General features: G+C 44.1%; 2 protein-coding genes across 3 annotated transcripts; both read right to left on the bottom strand.

Moving 5' to 3' along the window:
* Nucleotides 1-1110: 1110 nt before the first annotated feature.
* On the bottom strand, nt 1111-9447 carry LOC134436577 (basic salivary proline-rich protein 3-like). 2 transcript variants are annotated; one of them, XM_063185856.1, is made up of 3 exons: nt 9353-9447; nt 2129-3090; nt 1111-2068 (listed from the first exon to the last, which is right to left on the bottom strand). In XM_063185856.1, exons 2-3 carry the CDS (start codon nt 3044-3046, stop codon nt 1889-1891), a joined length of 1098 nt encoding a protein of 365 aa, XP_063041926.1. In that variant the 5' UTR covers nt 3047-3090; nt 9353-9447; the 3' UTR covers nt 1111-1888. The 2 variants fall into 2 exon arrangements, with proteins under 2 accessions (XP_063041926.1, XP_063041925.1); XM_063185855.1 differs by having other exon boundaries at nt 1111-3090.
* Nucleotides 9448-11065: 1618 nt separating this feature from the next.
* Nucleotides 11066-16020, bottom strand: LOC134436578 (basic salivary proline-rich protein 1-like). The gene is made up of 2 exons (XM_063185857.1): nt 15933-16020; nt 11066-13031 (listed from the first exon to the last, which is right to left on the bottom strand). Exon 2 carries the CDS (start codon nt 12985-12987, stop codon nt 11848-11850), a length of 1140 nt encoding a protein of 379 aa, XP_063041927.1. The 5' UTR covers nt 12988-13031; nt 15933-16020; the 3' UTR covers nt 11066-11847.
* Nucleotides 16021-18318: the final 2298 nt, after the last annotated feature.

The raw sequence follows: 18318 nt of genomic DNA, 5'->3' as shown, positions 1-18318 counted from the left end.
TATGTAGAAAGTACCAAATTTCAACTGATTTAATGTGACCCGAATTTTGATGAAGAAAAATGTGATTTTATAACAATATTCTAATAATGCGAATTCCCCAATTCATGGGTTTTTTGAGCTGGAAGGCCAACGTATATAAAAAGAAAAAAAAATAATGATTGGAATAGTTAAAAAACTGGGCCATGAATCTACAATCCATGACAGTTTAACATTATTGATGGAATTATGGAAATAAATCAACTTTTTCATGGTATTCTAATAAAAAGGCCTGGAGCTGTAAATGCCATCTCTCGCCAAGACTCTCTTTTTATTACAAGATGGAGGAGGTGTAAGACTAACCTGATTTACATCATCTGGCTGCGTTCGGCTACGTCACGCGGGGGCGTTCCCATGCCTCACTACCAGCATATCAGATGGTAAGAATCAGGTAAGTGTAAGACCATTTTAAGTCTAAACGCCATTTTGACTAAATATACTGCACTTTGATTTTGCAGAGGTAGCCTATAGTAGGGAGACTTTTTGTCCATCTATTGTACGCCTGCTGTAGATAAGCAGATACATTTAAAGGTGCACTGTGCAGGAAAAGGTACTGCAACTATGTTGTTCATTGGAACTGGGTTGCCTATTGCCAAATTTGATCTTTTTACGGAAGTTTACAAAGTAATAAACTAATATTTTCTAGTATGGCCCAAGTACCGTCATTTTTGCAGCTAAAAATGTCTATTTCTGGAAATTCAAAATGGCGGACCATGGAAATATAAATAGAAATTAAACATGCTAGTCAAAATAAGAGTTACACTTAACAACACATTCTTAGAGGTGAGAACCATTTAGTTGGACGTAATTTAACTACAAAACAGCATATACACCAGTGTTGAACACTGCACCAATAGAGCTACCACTAGAGGGAACTAAAACACATCTTATAAAGCCAATGACATTTCATTCTCTAGCCATACTGACCTGCAATTCCTTGAGATTAGTGAGAAGACAATAATTCATTGAAGTAAACTTGGTTGTACATTTTTTGTTTTAAAGAAAATATTGAGCCTTTCAAGTGTGCGGGCAAAGCACATAATCGTTTTTCTTTTTCATGGAAATGCTCAGCTGGTCGGTTAGAAAAAAACTGTTTTTTTATTGTTTCCCTTTACAATGGGACTTGCAACCTTACAAGCACTTACAAACAAGCTTTAAAAATATATAGGCCAACGCTAGCTTGAACAACAAAGATCAAATAAAACTTAAAAAAAGAATTGACTAACAAAAAACAAAGCATAAAAAGGGGTACTTATTTTCACATGAAATGAGTCAACTGCAACTCAACATCTTCCTTCTTAAATGTATCATAGTTCATATCTGTACGTTTTTGAGGACCACTTCCTTCTCCTTTTAAATATAAAATAAACCTTGTTACTGGGATTTTCAAAACATTCACAAACTCAGTGCCTGTCAGCAAGCTGACAGAAACTTAGAGGTGCTGTAGCTTACATTTCGCACAACAATTTTGGCAATGTCATAATTGTGGGCGGACACACCACTTATATTTTCACCACACACGGAGGCATGCTTTTGGTGTTGGATTTAAATTTCTTGAGTTGAGTTAATGGAGATTTTATATCTTGTTCTCTGGAGTAAACCTACATTATAATTGGATGGTCCTACAATATAAGGGGATGGTCATCGTGATCAGGTAAATAAAATGCAGTGCTGCTCAACATCTGTCTGCATTAGAGTATAGGACATAAGCTGCTGCAGGTTATGCACTGACATTTGAGGACAATATAACAAACATAAGATATACAGTTGAACTTGATTTGACTTAACAAAAAAAATGTTGGCAAAGTCAACACTTCTAGGCTTTTTCCCCCTCCTCTTTCAACCCCACAGCTCATTTCTTCCTCTTTGAGCGGCTTTTCCTGCCTGCTGCTGGTGTTGCCTCCACAGCCACAGCCTCCACAGTCACCGCCTCCACAGCCACCGCCTCCACAGCCACAGCCTGCTCAGCCACAGCTTCATCCTGCACAGCTTCAGCCTCAGCCTCCACAGCTTCAGCCTCCACAGCTTCAGCCTCCACAGCTTCAGCCTCCACAGCTTCAGCCTCCACAGCTTCAGCCTCCACAGCTTCAGCCTCAGCCTCCACAGCCCCACCCTCCTCACCACCCCCAGCCCCAAGTTCTGCCTCATCGTCCTCCACAGATGCCAACTCTGTGTCCCCATTGGCTTCTGCGGCTGCTTGTCCCGCCTCCACTTCCTGCTCCTCTTCTAGTTCTGCTTCCACACCGTCTTCTACAGACTTCTCAAATGCGAGCCTCTTCTTTCCAAAGGTGCCTGATGGCCGGCCCCTTTTCCTGCCCGACTTGGGTTTCTCTACCTCAGGAGTCTTGCTGCCTGGTGGCCTGCCTCTCTTTCTCGGAGGCGAAGAGACATCTGCGTCTTGCTGCTGCTGCATCTTCTGGAGATAGCCACTTCCGGGTGGCCGGCCCCTCTTGCGTGGCACTGCCCCTACAGGACGAGGAGTCGTGTGAGTCTTCTTATGGCTTAATTTCGTCCCACGGCGTTTGTTCAGCCAGAGTGGCCTACCCGGTCGTCTTTTAACCTCCGACCCTTCTGCTGTTGTTGTCGTTGGTGAACGCATGACGGTGGCAGGCTTTGAGGCACGACTGGGGGACTGGGGATACTTGCGTGGGCGTCCCGGCTTGCCCTTCTTCTTTTTGGCGAGCTCTACGGGGTGGATGCGCGGCCTCCCGAGGGGCTTCCACTTGCGGTGCTTGTTCTTCCGCTCCCGGATCTCGACCTCCTCCGGGGACAGCGGAGTCTTCCTCGGCCGACCAGGGGGCCTCTTCTTCGGTCGCCCGGTCGGACGCGACTTCTTGGTGGGAGTGGAGCCTGCGCTGAACAGCTGGACCACCTTGGGCACCCGGGGGATGGTCCCGGTAAGCAAGTTGAGATTGGTCTCGTTGGGCTTGCCTTTGGGGCGACCTCTTCCACGTTTGGCGGGCGGGCTGCCATTGGCCAAAGCCGCTTCCCCGGCTTCCTCTGCAGTCATCTCCGCTCAGGTAGCAGGACAGCTGGTTAGACGACGTGGCCCCTCTACGGCACACAAAACACATGGATTACATGCCACACTGTTGATGTTCATATGAAAGTAAGGTAAGTGTACCCATTAAGCAGTTAAGCAGAAAGTAGTTATATAACACACTGAACAGTTACTGTACACTGAACAAGCTACAGTACAACAAAACTGCATACAACTGCTTCTAGTTTTTAATTCCAGAAAACAAAAGCAGAAGCCAATGTTTGTAGGCTACCAATTACAGCGACCCCCTTGGTAGCGCTGCAACGACCCCTTAACCCTATTGCATGGCGTTGCCATATGGCAACAAATTCTTTTTTTGAGTTTTTTAAATAAAGGATGACGCATAAAAAGTTGCTTGAAAAGAGAAAAAAAAACTTTTCTTCACCAAGGCACTCCAAAAAGTATAGTTAAAAATTATGACATGTCCATTAAGGACTTTAAAATTGCCCACGCGTAGCGGCAGTTGAGCCTTCTTCAGGGCATAGTGATACTGACACAGTGAAGCCTTTTGTTAGACAAACATTTCACCTGTTGACTAGTTGATTGCCCACAATTAGTGCACCTCCCCCATCACATACTTAAGTGCAGCTAAGATCCACCCCCTCAAACAGGTCCTTGAAAACAATTACAAAAAATAGCAGATCCAGTATATTAAACATTTCAAAAAGTAGATATATACTGAGTAAAATAGCAGTGGTAAAATACAAAAAAACACATTGCTACAAAAAAGGTCTGGCTATTTCCTCATTAAGACCTGGATGCTCCATTGCCTTGAAGCTCCAGATCCAAAAGGTTTCACTTTGTAGCAACCTTTTCAATCTATCCCCACCAGAGGCACTCCTTGAGTACAAGGGAGGCGCCGCCTCCTGTCCAAAATCACGGAGAATAGTAGGCCTATGTAAACTAATGCTTTACACGACTTAATAACATTGCTATTTCAGACCCAGCTCCATAGAAAATGCATGTGCTCAACTTAGAGATGAAACCAATCTGTAATACGATCCCGAGGCTCGCACGAGTTTTTTTCCGCTCAAGACAACGCAAGCGAGTCGAGTCTCAATGGACTTCAATGGCATGTGGGATTGTATGCTTTTTCAATGGAAAAATGCTAAACGGTCATTGGCTATTGCCGTGAAATTTTTTTGATTTTGAGACTGAGCCTCACTGGGAGTGAATGGAGAAGAGAGAGGAGGGGGGAGGGACCGGAGACTGGAGCTCCGACTTGTGATTGGGTGAACCCCGTGTCAGTAGGCTACAGTAGTTGATTTCATTTCGAAATGCGGATATGTTATTAATTTGACTGAGAAGTTTCGTCGTGGTAACCAGTGGGGAAGCTATTCATTGCGGTGTACTCCAGTTTTGTGTACATATTCTTGTAAACCTAGTGTTGCGAATAAAGTCTTAATAGTGGCACGTCCTTATCCTTTTTAATCTCCCAATTCAAAAGTTGAAGTTGCCTACTTTTCGTTAGGGCTAGCTTGCAAGAAAGCTAGAGAGCTATGCAAAATGCCAAGCATTGTGGATTAAATTCTGGCGAATTCCAGTCGTCCTTATGAGGAGAAAATGAATATCAAGGAGCAGAGCAGAGCACTGCCTAATATTGACTTGGTGAAAAAGGTAGGGAAGAACAACCGTTTCTTTTGAGCTTTCGTGGTGTGGTGTCCAGTGTTAATTTCGTGACGAAATATTTTCGTCATAAATATTCGTAACGATTGTGTTTCCCCCTGACGACAATACAACGATGACGAAAAAAAACAGCATGCGTTTGTACGAAAAATATAACGATATTGATTAATATTTTCGTCAAAAAAATAAAAATGTGACTACAATACCACCCGAGACGAAAACCAATAGGAAGCATTTTTGTTAATATGTCACTGAAACATTGGAAAAGAATTGCCTGCTATTTCGCAAGGCGCGACCCTCATCTGCTTCGCGTCTCCTCCCTCCTCCCCTCCCTCACACACACACACGCAGCAGGCACAGTGACAGGCAGTGGCCGTGACCCTTTTTTAACAGCAGTAGCCTACTTTTCAGTGCAATCCTGGCTGGAAAAAATATTGTTGCCCATTTATCCATGAGGAAGAAGTTTAAGCAGTCATGAAATAGGTGGTGGTGCTGTCGCACAGTAGCAAACATCTTTCTCTGCATTTTTGATCTTTTTTCAATGTTCGCTAATGTTTGTAGGCTAATTTAAGGGTCTATGCGTAGGTAAAAGCCTTCTGATAAGAATCACTTTAGTGCCGATCGCAAAGGATTGGGGATGAAACAAGCAGGTAATGGCAGACGCCATATCATTGGATAACTTTTCAAGCGCTATACTTTTCGGGTAGGAAGTTGGCGCAGAGGTGCCTGCTGCAGCATGATGAATGAAGTTCACGTCACAATGTCTGAGCTGGGACCATAAAAAGCCCGGGCACGTTGTGCAAGAAAAGGCAGAAAGCGACTACATCAGCCTGTTAAAACACCGGGGAATGCACTGAATGCTAGTCCAGGCTGATAACAAATGCGCAATAGAGACAGAGCACAAGAGAACCACTGACGCACTCGCACACAAATCGCAGAATGCTGTTCATGTCAGCAAACAGGAAAACGTGCGCAATAAGCATTAGAAAACACCCAAACTGCATGTCATCAAAACATGCAGAATTGCTTTAGAACTAATGTATTTGCGTAGCACACATAACCAGCTAACCAGCTGTCAGTGCTGCCGTCCGAACCTAGTATGCTACAAAGCAAAGTTCCGTACCTCTCATAAAACCGTCTCTGTAGAAAGCCACAATACACAGAACGGTAACCAAAATACTTTAGGAAATATGACACCAGAAGCAAAGTACCCTATAATATTTGCCACGGCGGGCTCAGTGATGAATGAAACAGCTTAGCCTACCTGTACTGCTACCATCCGATGCCTTCTTCCTAGCCCACATGACAACTGGATTTTGGCTACGATTGAAACTTGTCACTTTCGCCATCAGCGACGCCACGACATAGGCTATGTGTTATTCCAAGTGGGAAATGGAGAGCTGTCTTTGCTAACTAGAACTACTAGACTTAAATTTGCGGGCTATGTCTGACTGGAGGTAGCCGCTCAAGTTAGAATTCCGCTGATGGAACTAGAACTTGTTACTGTATCTTTTTTTCAGGAGCGCGCGAGTTTTACGCACAGAAGCAAAAAGCAGGCTATCTGCCTTTGTAAATTAATGGTGCCCAATGAAGTCTCTGCTCTTTAATTTGCTTCATGCTGCTTCTTCTCATATAATATGTTGCATTGTCACAACATTCATAGAAGACACAATAGGCGTAATATTTATTTATTTAAAAAAAAACTTCCTCCACTGGTTAAGGTACCCACAGTGCGTACGGCCGTACGGCTCCAGGCGTCCTTGCCTGCATGCACCTACTGTACCCCGCGACGCTCTTGATTACTGGTATACCCACAAGTAGGCTATTTTTTCATAACGTGCAGTCCCGTTTTCCCCCGAAGACGTTCTAAAATATCGACAGAGATTTATGAGTGTCGCGGCCATGATTTTTTTACACATTGGACGCACTGGCTTATAAGACGCTCTGGCAGTTTTTTTTTTTTACAATATTTTCTTATTAGCCTACAATATGTTATTTTAATCATTGATTTCCCCAAATGGTAGGCCCTATTTTAGTTTGACAATTTTATAGAGAAGTGTAGACAAGAGGAAATAATGTAATAGCCTATTTTAGTCGACTAAAATTAATTTAGATTTCGTCGACTAAAATTGTATGAATTTTAGTCGACTAAAACTAGACTAAAACAAAAATGATTTAGATGACTAAATTGTGACTAAAACTAAAATTACATTTTCGTCAAGAGACTAAAACTAAAACTAAATTAAAAATTCCTGTCAAAATTAACACTGGTGGTGTCTGACCAACTGGTTAACTGCCAAGTCCCGTGAGTGGCGAGTCCTTGTTTCCTACTGTGTTGGCAATGTCTGGTAAATAATTAAAGATTTTGCGACCTCTAGTGGTAAGTTAAGCCGTGCACCCAGCAATGAACAAAGACAACGAAGGCAAACTCAATCACATCACAATATGGAGGAGGTAGGCCTAATGATAATAATAATAATAATAATAATAAAAAATGTCCCTATGAATAGGCTACAAGGGGGATAATGATTAATGATTAACAAATTTGCTTCAACAAGAGTCCTTTAGTGTGTGAGGCCATATGTGGCTCAGGACCAATGTAAGATGTGTGTCAAAATTGACCCCCCCTAGCCCCACCCCACCCCCCCACCCCTTTTCTTTTGCGTTCTGGACATATTGTAATTGAACAGCCTCCCCTGTTTGACAGACTACCAGCCGCCACTGATCCCCACCCCGTACAGTTTTCTTGATCACTTCAATCCCCTGTACTTTTAAAAATGATGGGTCACTCCTGCTTTATGCATTGCACTGTCCACCAATGCTGGGGAGTAACCCCTTTCACAGAATCTTGTTTATAATCTTTGGCCTGGGTCTGAAAGACTGAATCACTGCTGCATATCCGTTTAAGGCGTTGAAATTGTCCAAAAGGAATGTTGTTTTTGAGTGAGTTGGCATGGAAGCTGTCAGATCTGTGTAAGGTGTTCCTATCTGTGCTTTTCCTACAGATAGTGGTTTGCAAAGACCCACTATCATCAATGGAAATTGATAGATCCAAAACATGTATAGACATCATTGAGTATTCAATTGAGAGTTTGATGTTCTCATTGGTTGCATTTAAATACTTATGAAAGTCCAACAGCTCACTCTCACTGCCTGAACATATTAAATAAATATCATCAATGAAGCGACAATAGAACATGCCCTTGTCCGAAAACACATTATTTTGTTGGTTGTACACAAATGTGTCTTCCCAGTAGCCCCCCCCCCCCCCCCAAAAAAAAAACTTTGCATAATTAGGTGCAATACATGCACCCATTGCTGTGCCTTTCCGCTACCTGTAGAAAGAGTTCTGAAAAATGAATACATTGTTGTGCAGAGTCCATTTTGTCAAAGACAATAAAAATTCATTTGGTGGTGTGGTATCAGAACGTAAGGATAAATAATGTTGGAAGGCCTCCAAGCCTCCCTGATGGTCAGTATTAGTATACAGAGAGGCTACGTCTAAGGTCACCATGTAGCAGCCTGTGGCATTTGTAGGACAATAGTTGAAATGTGTTGCTAAATATCTACATAATACATATAATTTGATTTAAAATGTATTTTATCGACTCAGAGGATTTAAGTAGATATTTAGCCTGAGATTTCAAATATCGTCACCTTCTTAAAATAATCGCCTAAGTCATTTTTTGGCCAAGTTCACGTTTCCGCCTAACTCATGTCCTCCCCCATTCTGAGGGAGTTTTTGTGTTCCTTGACAAACCTGGAAAAAAATGACTTAGGCGATTATTTTAAGAAGGTGACGATATGGTCTTTGATTGTGCTTCATATCCATACAGTTTTAGTCTTAAACAGAGGTGGGCGTGTATGGTTTTGGGTGTCTATGTGGCGAATCAACTATAGTTTCCTTGAGTTCTCGGAGGGGGAAAAACAGACATGCCCTTTGTCCTGCATTTGCAGGGCTGACGACTTCGAACTAGCCTACACCCCGATTAAAGCAGCTCTACATCTACTATTTACCTCAACTTGGTGCTGCAGGACAAAAGGGGCCTTACGGGCATCCACGCACCTTGCCAGGCAGCATCTGTGATGATCCAACGGCAAAGCTGCACAGCGCTGACATGGCGGGAGCCAGGGTAGCTTACCAGATGTAAACAAACAACAATGCTGTGCAGAAAGCTCAATGTCGCTGAACATGGTATTGGAAGAACAAGTCCTAACTTTTGCCATCCGTTTTTGCACACAGCGACAGAGCAGCATTGAATTATTACAATTCACGTCTTCTACCTAATTGGCTGTCCTGCATGGTTAACCAACACAACACGCGCATTATAGGGCAGCTTACCCAAAGTTCTTCCTCTTACGTAAACAGTCTCTGGCTTACCAGCTTACCAAACAAACAACAATGCTGTGCAGAAAGCTCAATGTCGCTGAACATGGTATTGGTAGAACACGTCCTAACTTTTGCCATCCGTTTTCGCATACAGCGACAGGGCCGCATTCAAATATTACAATTCACGTCTTCTACCTAATTGGCTCTCCTGCATGGTTAACCAACAAAACATGCGTGCAATCAGCTAACGCTAGCTGTGCAACTTAGCTTGCTACTGAAAGTTCAATGAGTTTACAGTTTGTATCGAAATGCAGAATTACCTGTATCACACCAGCTTATTTGTTCTTTTATGGACTGTTCCAAGTCGTGCGTTGGGAAAATAATGGCGCCCTCACTTCTCAATATTTGAATTGGCTGTGACAAAGAAAATGGAATCTTGTACAAGAACGACCACTGGCTGGTGTGGCCAGGAGTGGCACTGCAGCTATATCATCCAGCCAAGTAAATAATGAATGGGTGCCAATGGGGCTGTACGCTTCTCATAGAACTATCTGCCCGTGTGATTTTTTCCCTGGAAATAATGAAGTCGCGTTCGATAGATATGAGTAAGTGAAAGCATTTGCCGGCACGTTTGCATCTTGTCAAGTGTTAGATTCGTGAAAATGACCCTTATTTCAACTATAGCAATGACATAACACGTGACAATCGACTTTACGGCACTACGCCATTTGTTTTGTAGTTTTAAGTCTGACTTCAGATGTCGATGTGTTTAAAGTTATGTTAGGATTGTTGCGGACACCTGTTATTTATTGCATTTAAGGTGGTGGAAAAGAGGCATGTGTACATGGGGTAAAGGAAATGACTGCGCTCATCCTTAAGAATTTGGGCACCTTCAATTAACATGTTGGACGGCGGTGGGGGGTTTTGAGGTGTGTGACCGTAGATGTCTCTGCTAGGATCAGTCAGAGTACGTCTCTCGTCAGCTCTGGTCGTGAATAGTCGCAGAGATTCCTCAGCCAGCAGGTATTAGCCGAATGCTAGCGTGTTGCAGGACAAAACTAACACGTCTTTGGGAGAACAAAGCCATGTCAGGAACCTTTAACTTCACTTCTAATACAACTTCCATGATAAGGTACAGAATGTGCACACACCTTTACAAACCAGAGAACAGAACCGTCACAAATCCCTGCTGAGCCATTTAGCCCAATAGGCTCCCATTCATCTTTTACTTGGCTGCGTTCGCCAACGGGGCTATATGGGAGCCAATGAGAGACGCCTATCTCATAGCTTAGAGAATTTCTGGCTGTCACCAGCTTGCAGCGGGCTCTTCTTTGCTTTGCTTCTGTCGGTTGAATCAGAGAAACTGGAATATTGTACGAGAACGGTCACTAGCTGGTGGGCAGGAGTGGCACTGCAGCTACAGGCCACTTTATTAGAATAGCATGAAAAGTTGATTTATTTCCATAATTCCATCAATAATATTAAACTGTCATGGATTATAGATTCATGGTCCAGTTTTTTAACTATTCTAATCATTCAATTGTTTATTTTTGCACATGTTGGGCTTCCAGCTCAAAAAAACATGAATTGGGGAATTCACATCATTAGAATAGGCCTACTGTGATAAAATCACAATTTTCTTCAGCAAAATTCAGGTCACATCAAATCAGTTGAAATGTGGTACTATCTACATATCATGCAACGTTCAATAGGCCTACTTGGTTGGTACTCTCTCTGTCTTTAACTGCCATGATGCGTTTAACATTGAAGTCAATGGCAGAAACAGTACATGAGAGTTATGGAAGCCCAGATATCCTTGATGCTTTGCTGTCAGCTGTTCTTGTTTGTTGACCTGGTGACCCACCCTTCACTCTTCAATATACACTGTAGATTTCCATGCCACGTTTTGGTGCTAACTCACCAGTTTAATTCTAACTCAACAGAAATAAAACCCCATTCTTTTTGAATACATAACAAAAAATTAAATTAAATTGCACATAATCGTTTTTCTTTTTCATGGAAATGCTCAGCTGGTCGGTTAGAAAAAAACAGTTTTTTTATTGTTTCCCTTTACAATGGGACTTGCAACCTTACAAGCACTTACAAACAAGCTTTCAAAATATATAGGCCAACGCTAGCTTGAACAACAAAGAAGATCAAATAAAACTTAAAAAAAGAATTGACAAACAAAAAACAAAGCATAAAAAGGGGTACTTGTTTTCACATGAAATGAGTCAACTGCAACTCAACATCTTCCTTCTTAAATGTATCATAGTTCATATCTGTACGTTTTTGAGGACCACTTCCTTCTCCTTTTAAATATAAAATAAATCTTGTTACTGGGATTTTCAAAACATTCACAAACTCAGTGCCTGTCAGCAAGCTGACAGAAACTTAGAGGTGCTGTAGCTTACATTTCGCACAACAATTTTGGCAATGTCATATTTGTGGGCGGACACACCACTTATATTTTCACCACACACGGAGGCATGCTTTTGGTGTTGGATTTAAATTTCTTGAGTTGAGTTAATGGAGATTTTATATCTTGTTCTAGGGAGTAAACCTACATTATAATTGGATGGTCCTACAATATAAGGGGATGGTCATCGTGATCAGGTAAATAAAATGCAGTGCTGCTCAACATCTGTCTGCATTAGAGTATAGGACATAAGCTGCTGCAGGTTATGCACTGACATTTGAGGACAATATAACAAACATAAAATATACAGTTGAATTTGATTTGACTTAACAAAAAAAATGTTGGTAAAGTCAACTCTTCTAGGCTTTTTTCCCCCTCCTCTTTCAACCCCACAGCTCATTTCTTCCTCTTTGAGCGGCTTTTCCTGCCTGCTGCTGGTGTTGCCTCCACAGCCACAGCCTCCACAGTCACCGCCTCCACAGCCACAGCCTCCACAGCCACAGTCTGCTCAGCCACAGCTTCAGCCTGCACAGCTTCAGCCTGCACAGCCTCAGCCTGCACAGCCTCAGCCTCCACAGCTTCAGCCTCAGCCTCCACATCCTCAGCCTCCACAGCTTCAGCCTCCCCAACCTCAGCCCCACCCTCCTCATCACCCCCAGCCACAAGTTCCGCCTCATCGTCCTCCACAGATGCCAACTCTGTGTCATTGGCTGCTGCGGCTGCTTGTCCCGCCTCCACTTCCTGCTCCTCTTCTAGTTCTGCTTCCACACCGTCTTCTACAGACTTCTCAAATGCGAGCCTCTTCTTTCCAAAGGTGCCTGATGGCCGGCCCCTTTTCCTGCCCGACTTGGGTTTCTCTACCTCAGGAGTCTTGCTGCCTGGTGGCCTGCCTCTCTTTCTCGGAGGCGAAGAGACATCTGCGTCTTGCTGCTGCTGCATCTTCTGGAGATAGCCACTTCCGGGTGGCCGGCCCCTCTTGCGTGGACGTCCTACAGGACGAGGAGTCGTGTGGGTCTTCTTGCGGTTGAAATTCGTCCCGCGGTGTTTGTTCAGCTTGCCGAGTGGCCTACCCGGTCGTCTTTTAACCTCCGACCCTTCTGCTGTTGTTGTCGTTGGTGAACGCATGACGGTGGCAGGCTTTGAGGCACGACTGGGGGACTGGGGATACTTGCGTGGGCGTCCCGGCTTGCCCTTCTTCTTTTTGGCGAGCTCTACGGGATGGATGCGCGGCCTCCCGAGGGGCTTCCACTTGCGGTACTTGTTCTTCCGCTCCCGGATCTCGACCTCCTCCGGGAACAGCGGAGTCTTCCTCGGCCGACCAGGGGGCCTCTTCTTCGGTCGCCCGGTCGGACGCGACTTCTTGGTGGGAGTGGAGCCTGCGCTGAACAGCTGGACCACCTTGGGCACCCGGGGGATGGTCCTGGTAAGCAAGTTGAGATTGGTCTCGTTGGGCTTGCCTTTGGGGCGACCTCTTCCACGTTCGGCGGGCGGGCTGCCATTGGCCAAAGCCGCTTCCCCGGCTTCCTCTGCAGTCATCTCCGCTCAGGTAGCAGGACAGCTGGTTAGACGACGTGGCCCCTCTACTGCACACAAAACACATGGATTACATGCCACACTGTTGATGTTCATATGAAAGTAAGGTAAGTGTACCCATTAAGCAGTTAAGCAGAAAGTAGTTCTATAACACACTGAACAGTTACTGTACACTGAACAAGCTACAGTACAACAAAACTGCATACAACTGCTTCTAGTTTTTAATTCCAGAAAACAAAAGCAGAAGCCAATGTTTGTAGGCTACCAATTATAGCGACCCCCTTGGTAGCGCTGCAACGACCCCTTAACCCTATTGCATGGCGTTGCCATATGGCAACAAATTCTTTTTTTGAGTTTTTTAAATAAAGGATGACGCATAAAAAGTTGCTTGAAAAGAGAAGGCACTCCAAAAAGTATAGTTAAAAATTATGACATGTCCATTAAGGACTTTAAAATTGCCCACGCGTAGCGGCAGTTGAGCCTTCTTCAGGGCATAGCGATACTGACACAGTGAAGCCAAAGAAAGTGGATGTAACCAAGAAGCGTCATTTTGTTTCCTTTCCGGTATCCACTTTATGTCGGGTGAACGCCCCTTTAGGAGACCTTCGGTTAGGAGACCTTCGGAGTCCTGAGGTTGAGAATCAATAAAGTCCCCTTAGCGCTGTAGATGGCGGTAGTGCACGTCTCGCACAAACACCTCAAAAAGAGAAGAAGAAGTAGGGGACAGCGCCCCCTTAGGAGACCCAACTTCAGCACACGCTTTTGCTTTGAGTGGGCGTGGTTTGTGATATCTTTGTTTGATTCAGTATTTTTGGCGAAGCCTTTCTTCAGACAAACATTTCACCTGTTGACTAGTTGATTGCCCACAATTAGTGCACCTCCCCCATCACATACTTAAGTGTAGCTAAGACCCACCCCCTCAAACAGGTCCTTGAAAACAATTACAAAACATAGCAGATCCAGTATATTAAACATTTCAAAAATTAGATATATACTGAGTAAAATAGCAGTGGTAAAATACAAAAAAACACATTGCTACAAAAAAGGTCTGTCTATTTCCTCATTAAGACCTGGATGCTCCATTGCCTTGAAGCTCCAGATCCAAAAGGTTTCACTCTGTAGCAACCTTTTCAATCTATCCCCACCCCGTACAGTTTTCTTGATCACTTCAATCCCCTGTACTTTTAAAAATGATGGGTCACTCCTGCTTTATGCATTGCACTGTCCACCAATGCTGGGGAGTAACCCCTTTCACAGAATCTTGTTTATAATCTTTGGCCTGGGTCTGAAAGACTGAATCACTGCTGCATATCCGTTTAAGGCGTTGAAATTGTCCAAAAGGAATGTTGTTTTTGAGTGAGTTGACATGGAAGCTGTCAGATCTGTGTAAGGTGTTCCTATCTGTGCTTTTCCTACAGATAGTGGTTTGCAAAGACCCACTATCATCAATGGAAATTGATAGATCCAAATGTATAGACATCATTGAGTATTCAATTGAGAGTTTGATGTTCTCATTGGTTGAATTTAAATACTTATGAAAGTCCAACAGCTCACTCTCACTGCCTGACCATATTAAATAAATATCATCAATGAAGCGACAATAGAACATGACCTTGTCCAAAAACACATTATTTTGTTGGTTGTACACAAATGTGTCTTCCCAGTAGCCCTCCCCCCCCAAAAAAGGTTTGCATAATTAGGTGCAAAACATGCACCCATTGCTGTGCCTTTCCGCTGCCTGTAGAAAGAGTTCTGAAAAATGAATACATTGTTGTGCAGAGTCCATTTTGTCAAAGACAATTAAAATTCATTTGGTGGTGTGGTATCAGAACGTAAGGATAAATAATGTTGGAAGGCCTCCAAGCCTCCCTGATGGTCAGTATTAGTATACAGAGAGGCTACGTCTAAGGTCACCATGTAGCAGCCTGTGGCATTTGTAGGACAATAGTTGAAATGTGTTGCTAAATATCTACATAATAAATATAATTTGATTTAAATTGTATTTTATCAACTCATAGGATTTAAGTAGATATTTAGCCTGAGATTTCAAATATGGTCTTTGATTAATGTGCTTCATATTCATACAGTTTTAGTCTTAAACAGATGTGGGCGTGTATAGTTTTGGGTGTCTATGTGGCGAATCAACTATATAGCTTCCTTGAGTTCTCGGAGGGGGAAAAACGACATGCCATTTGTCCTGCATTTGCAGGGCTGACCACTTCGAACTATACGAGAGCCTACACCCCGATTAAAGCAGCTCTACGTCTACTATTTACCTCAACTTGGTGCTGCAGGACAAAAGGGGCCTTACGGGCATCCACGCACCTTGCCAGGCAGCATCTGTGATGATCCAGCGGCAAAGCTGCACAGCGCTGACATGGCGGGAGCCATTGTAGGGCAGCTTACCAGATATAAACAAACAACAATGCTGTGCAGAAAGCTCAATTCATGTCGTTGAACATGGTATTGGAAGAACAAGTCCTAACTTTTGCCATCCGTTTTTGCACACAGCGACAGAGCAGCATTCAAATATTACAATTCACGTCTTCTACCTAATTGGCTGTTCTGCATGGTTAACCAACACAACATGCGCATTATTAACCTGGCTCTCACGATGGTGAAAGCCAGGTTAGCGCATTATAGGGCAGCTTACCCAAAGTTCTTCCTCTTACCTAAACCGTCTCTGGCTTACCAGCTTACCAAACAAACAACAATACTGTGCAGAAAGCTCAATGTCGCTGAACATGGTTTTGGTAGAACACGTCCTAACTTTTGCCATCCGTTTTCGCATACAGCGACAGGGCCGCATTCAAATATTACAATTCACGTCTTCTACCTAATTGGCTAACCAACACAACATGCGTGCAATCAGCTAACGCTAGCTGTGCAACTTAGCTTGCTACTGAAAGTTCAATGAGTTTACAGTTTGTATCGAGATGCAGAATTACCTGTATCACACCAGCTTATTTGTTCTTTTATGGACTGTTCCAAGTCGTGCGTTCGTTGGGAAAATATAGCGCCCTCATTTCTCGAAGCGGGCTCTTCTTTGCTTTGCTTCTGTCGGTTGAATCAGAGAAACTGGAATATTGTACGAGAACGGTCACTAGCTGGTGGCCAGGAGTGGCACTGCAGCTACAGCTACAGGCCACTTTATTAGAATAGCATGAAAAGTTTATTTATTTCCATAATTCCATCAATAATATTAAACTGTCATGGATTATAGATTCATGGTCCAGTTTTTTAACTATTCTAATCATTCAATTGTTTATTTTTGCATATGTTGGGCTTCCAGCTAAAAAAAAAACATGAATTGGGGAATTCGCATCATTAGAATACTGTGATAAAATCACAATTTTCTTCAGCAAAATTCAGGTCACATCAAATCAGTTGAAATTTGGTACTATCTACATATCATGCAACGTTCAATAGGCCTACTTGGTTGGTACTCTCTCTGTCTTTAACTGCCATGATGCGTTTAACATTGAAGTCAATGGCAGAAACAGTACATGAGAGTAAGGAGTATGGAAGCCCAGTTCTGTTTCACTCAAGAAAGGCTGCCAGACGGCTAGCCCAGGGGGCTGGAATATAATCCGCGCATGCGCGAGTTCTGAGGTACCTATATCGAAACTTCATCACGTGTGTGCCGCGCTACTGTACACAGTATATAAGTCTCAGCACGGCATACTTCGTCCTCTTTAATCCCTCACGCGATCTGATAAGGTACGAATTGATACTGGTAACGAGGTGCCTACTGGCAGTTAGCTGTCCGAGAGCTGGTGACTACTGTTGCCCCTCTCCAGGCTATCGTTATCAGGCTATTATCCCCACCTTATTAAAAGTGTGCTATCGCCGCTTATAGATTAACGGTGGCTTCTCCCTGTAGCTTGTGCTTTCGCATGTGAAGCTACTCTTGTGGAATCCCCGAGGCGCATATCCACCTGAAATTCAACTTGAGGTAAGTAATCTGTTGTTGTGGTTTGCTCTAGGGAGGAAAGAGATTACAGAGACATCTCTCTAGCTATATCTCTAATGTTGCTACGGGCACCTTTCGGCGCCGTTCAGTAGCTCACTGTGATTCTATTGTGGGATCTCTCCTGCAGGACGGCCGCGACTCTTCCTCTGTCGAGGAAGTTACTCGCTGGGCTCGTGGTTCCGCAGTGGAATAATTATCCTGTGTAACAAACTGCCGCCACTCTCCCTCTATCGAAGGAGTTGCTTGCGTGCATGTTATACTCCAGCTGCCTCATCTGACGTGATCTCGTGCTGCGCAACTCTCGGTACCAACAATCTCATTCTCGGTACCGGTGAGAGATCAACGCTGGTACCAGACTCGGTACCGAAGGTGATTAGTGCTGCTACTGGAGTGTGAGACCCTTAGTACCCATCTCTTGCACCTCTGCTGGAACCATATCTGGTACCAGGCAGTAACAGTGCTATCAGGTTCATGCCTAAAGTCAAGGTGTGACTGAAATAATAATAATAACTAACTAATGAAGAAATAATAATAATAATATTTAAAAAAAAAATAAAAAAAAATGCCTGGATTCCACAGCTGTACTAATTGCAACAGTAGAATGCCAGTGGAGGATGGTCATACACTGTGTGTGACATGTCTGGGCCCTGAGCACGCACTAGCTTCAAGGGCAGACCCTACCGGATGTCCGAGCTGTCTCCCCTTCTCAGTACGTACTCTACTGAGTAGGGTGCATAGGGCTACGGGAGATAAAACACCATCCTCCCAGGCGTCCACGGAGTCGGGTTCAATACCAGCTACTCAACCCTCTCCTCAGCGACCGGCTACGGACAAACAGCCTGATCCACCTGCTACAGGCAAGAGAAGCCGAAAGCGGAAACACGAGACCTATGATGTTCTAGCAAATACAATGGAGTCTCTGGAGAAGGAAATGTCGTCCTTGGCATCTGGCCAACAGTGGATGATGCAGCAACTGGCTGAGCGCCAGACAGCCCCACTGAGACCTGGGCACCAGGCAGCCTCATTAGGGCCCGAGCACCAGGCTACCCCGTAAGGCACCGAGCGCCAGGCGTCCCCTTCAGTGCAGCCTGCAAGGGAGTCACCACAGCAGCTGTCTCCACAGGGTGCTGATGATAGGCTGGAGCTGCTGTCAGTGCACGCATCCGATAACCTTGATGCTGGATACATGGATGGCTTAACATCTCCCCATCATTCTGATTTGAGCTCAGACCATGGCTCTTCCCTCCTATCTACTTCAAACGAAACACCCGGCGCCTTCTCTGGTGAGGAATTCCTCGCACTCATGTCTAGGGCTGCTAAACGTCTCGATGTGGAGATGCCTGCAATACCTGACGCCCAGC

This window comes from Engraulis encrasicolus, chromosome 20 (genome assembly GCF_034702125.1).
Source record: "Engraulis encrasicolus isolate BLACKSEA-1 chromosome 20, IST_EnEncr_1.0, whole genome shotgun sequence".
NCBI lineage: Eukaryota > Metazoa > Chordata > Actinopteri > Clupeiformes > Engraulidae > Engraulis > Engraulis encrasicolus.
Note: the sequence above shows the minus strand (reverse complement) of the source record. Positions and strands in the feature narration are given on the sequence as shown.

Excerpts from the sequence above, each read along its gene's own strand:
- LOC134436577 (XM_063185855.1), bottom strand. The coding sequence starts at position 3,046 with ATGACTGCAGAGGAAGCCGGGGAAGCGGCTTTGGCCAATGGCAGCCCG.
- LOC134436578 (XM_063185857.1), bottom strand. The coding sequence starts at position 12,987 with ATGACTGCAGAGGAAGCCGGGGAAGCGGCTTTGGCCAATGGCAGCCCG.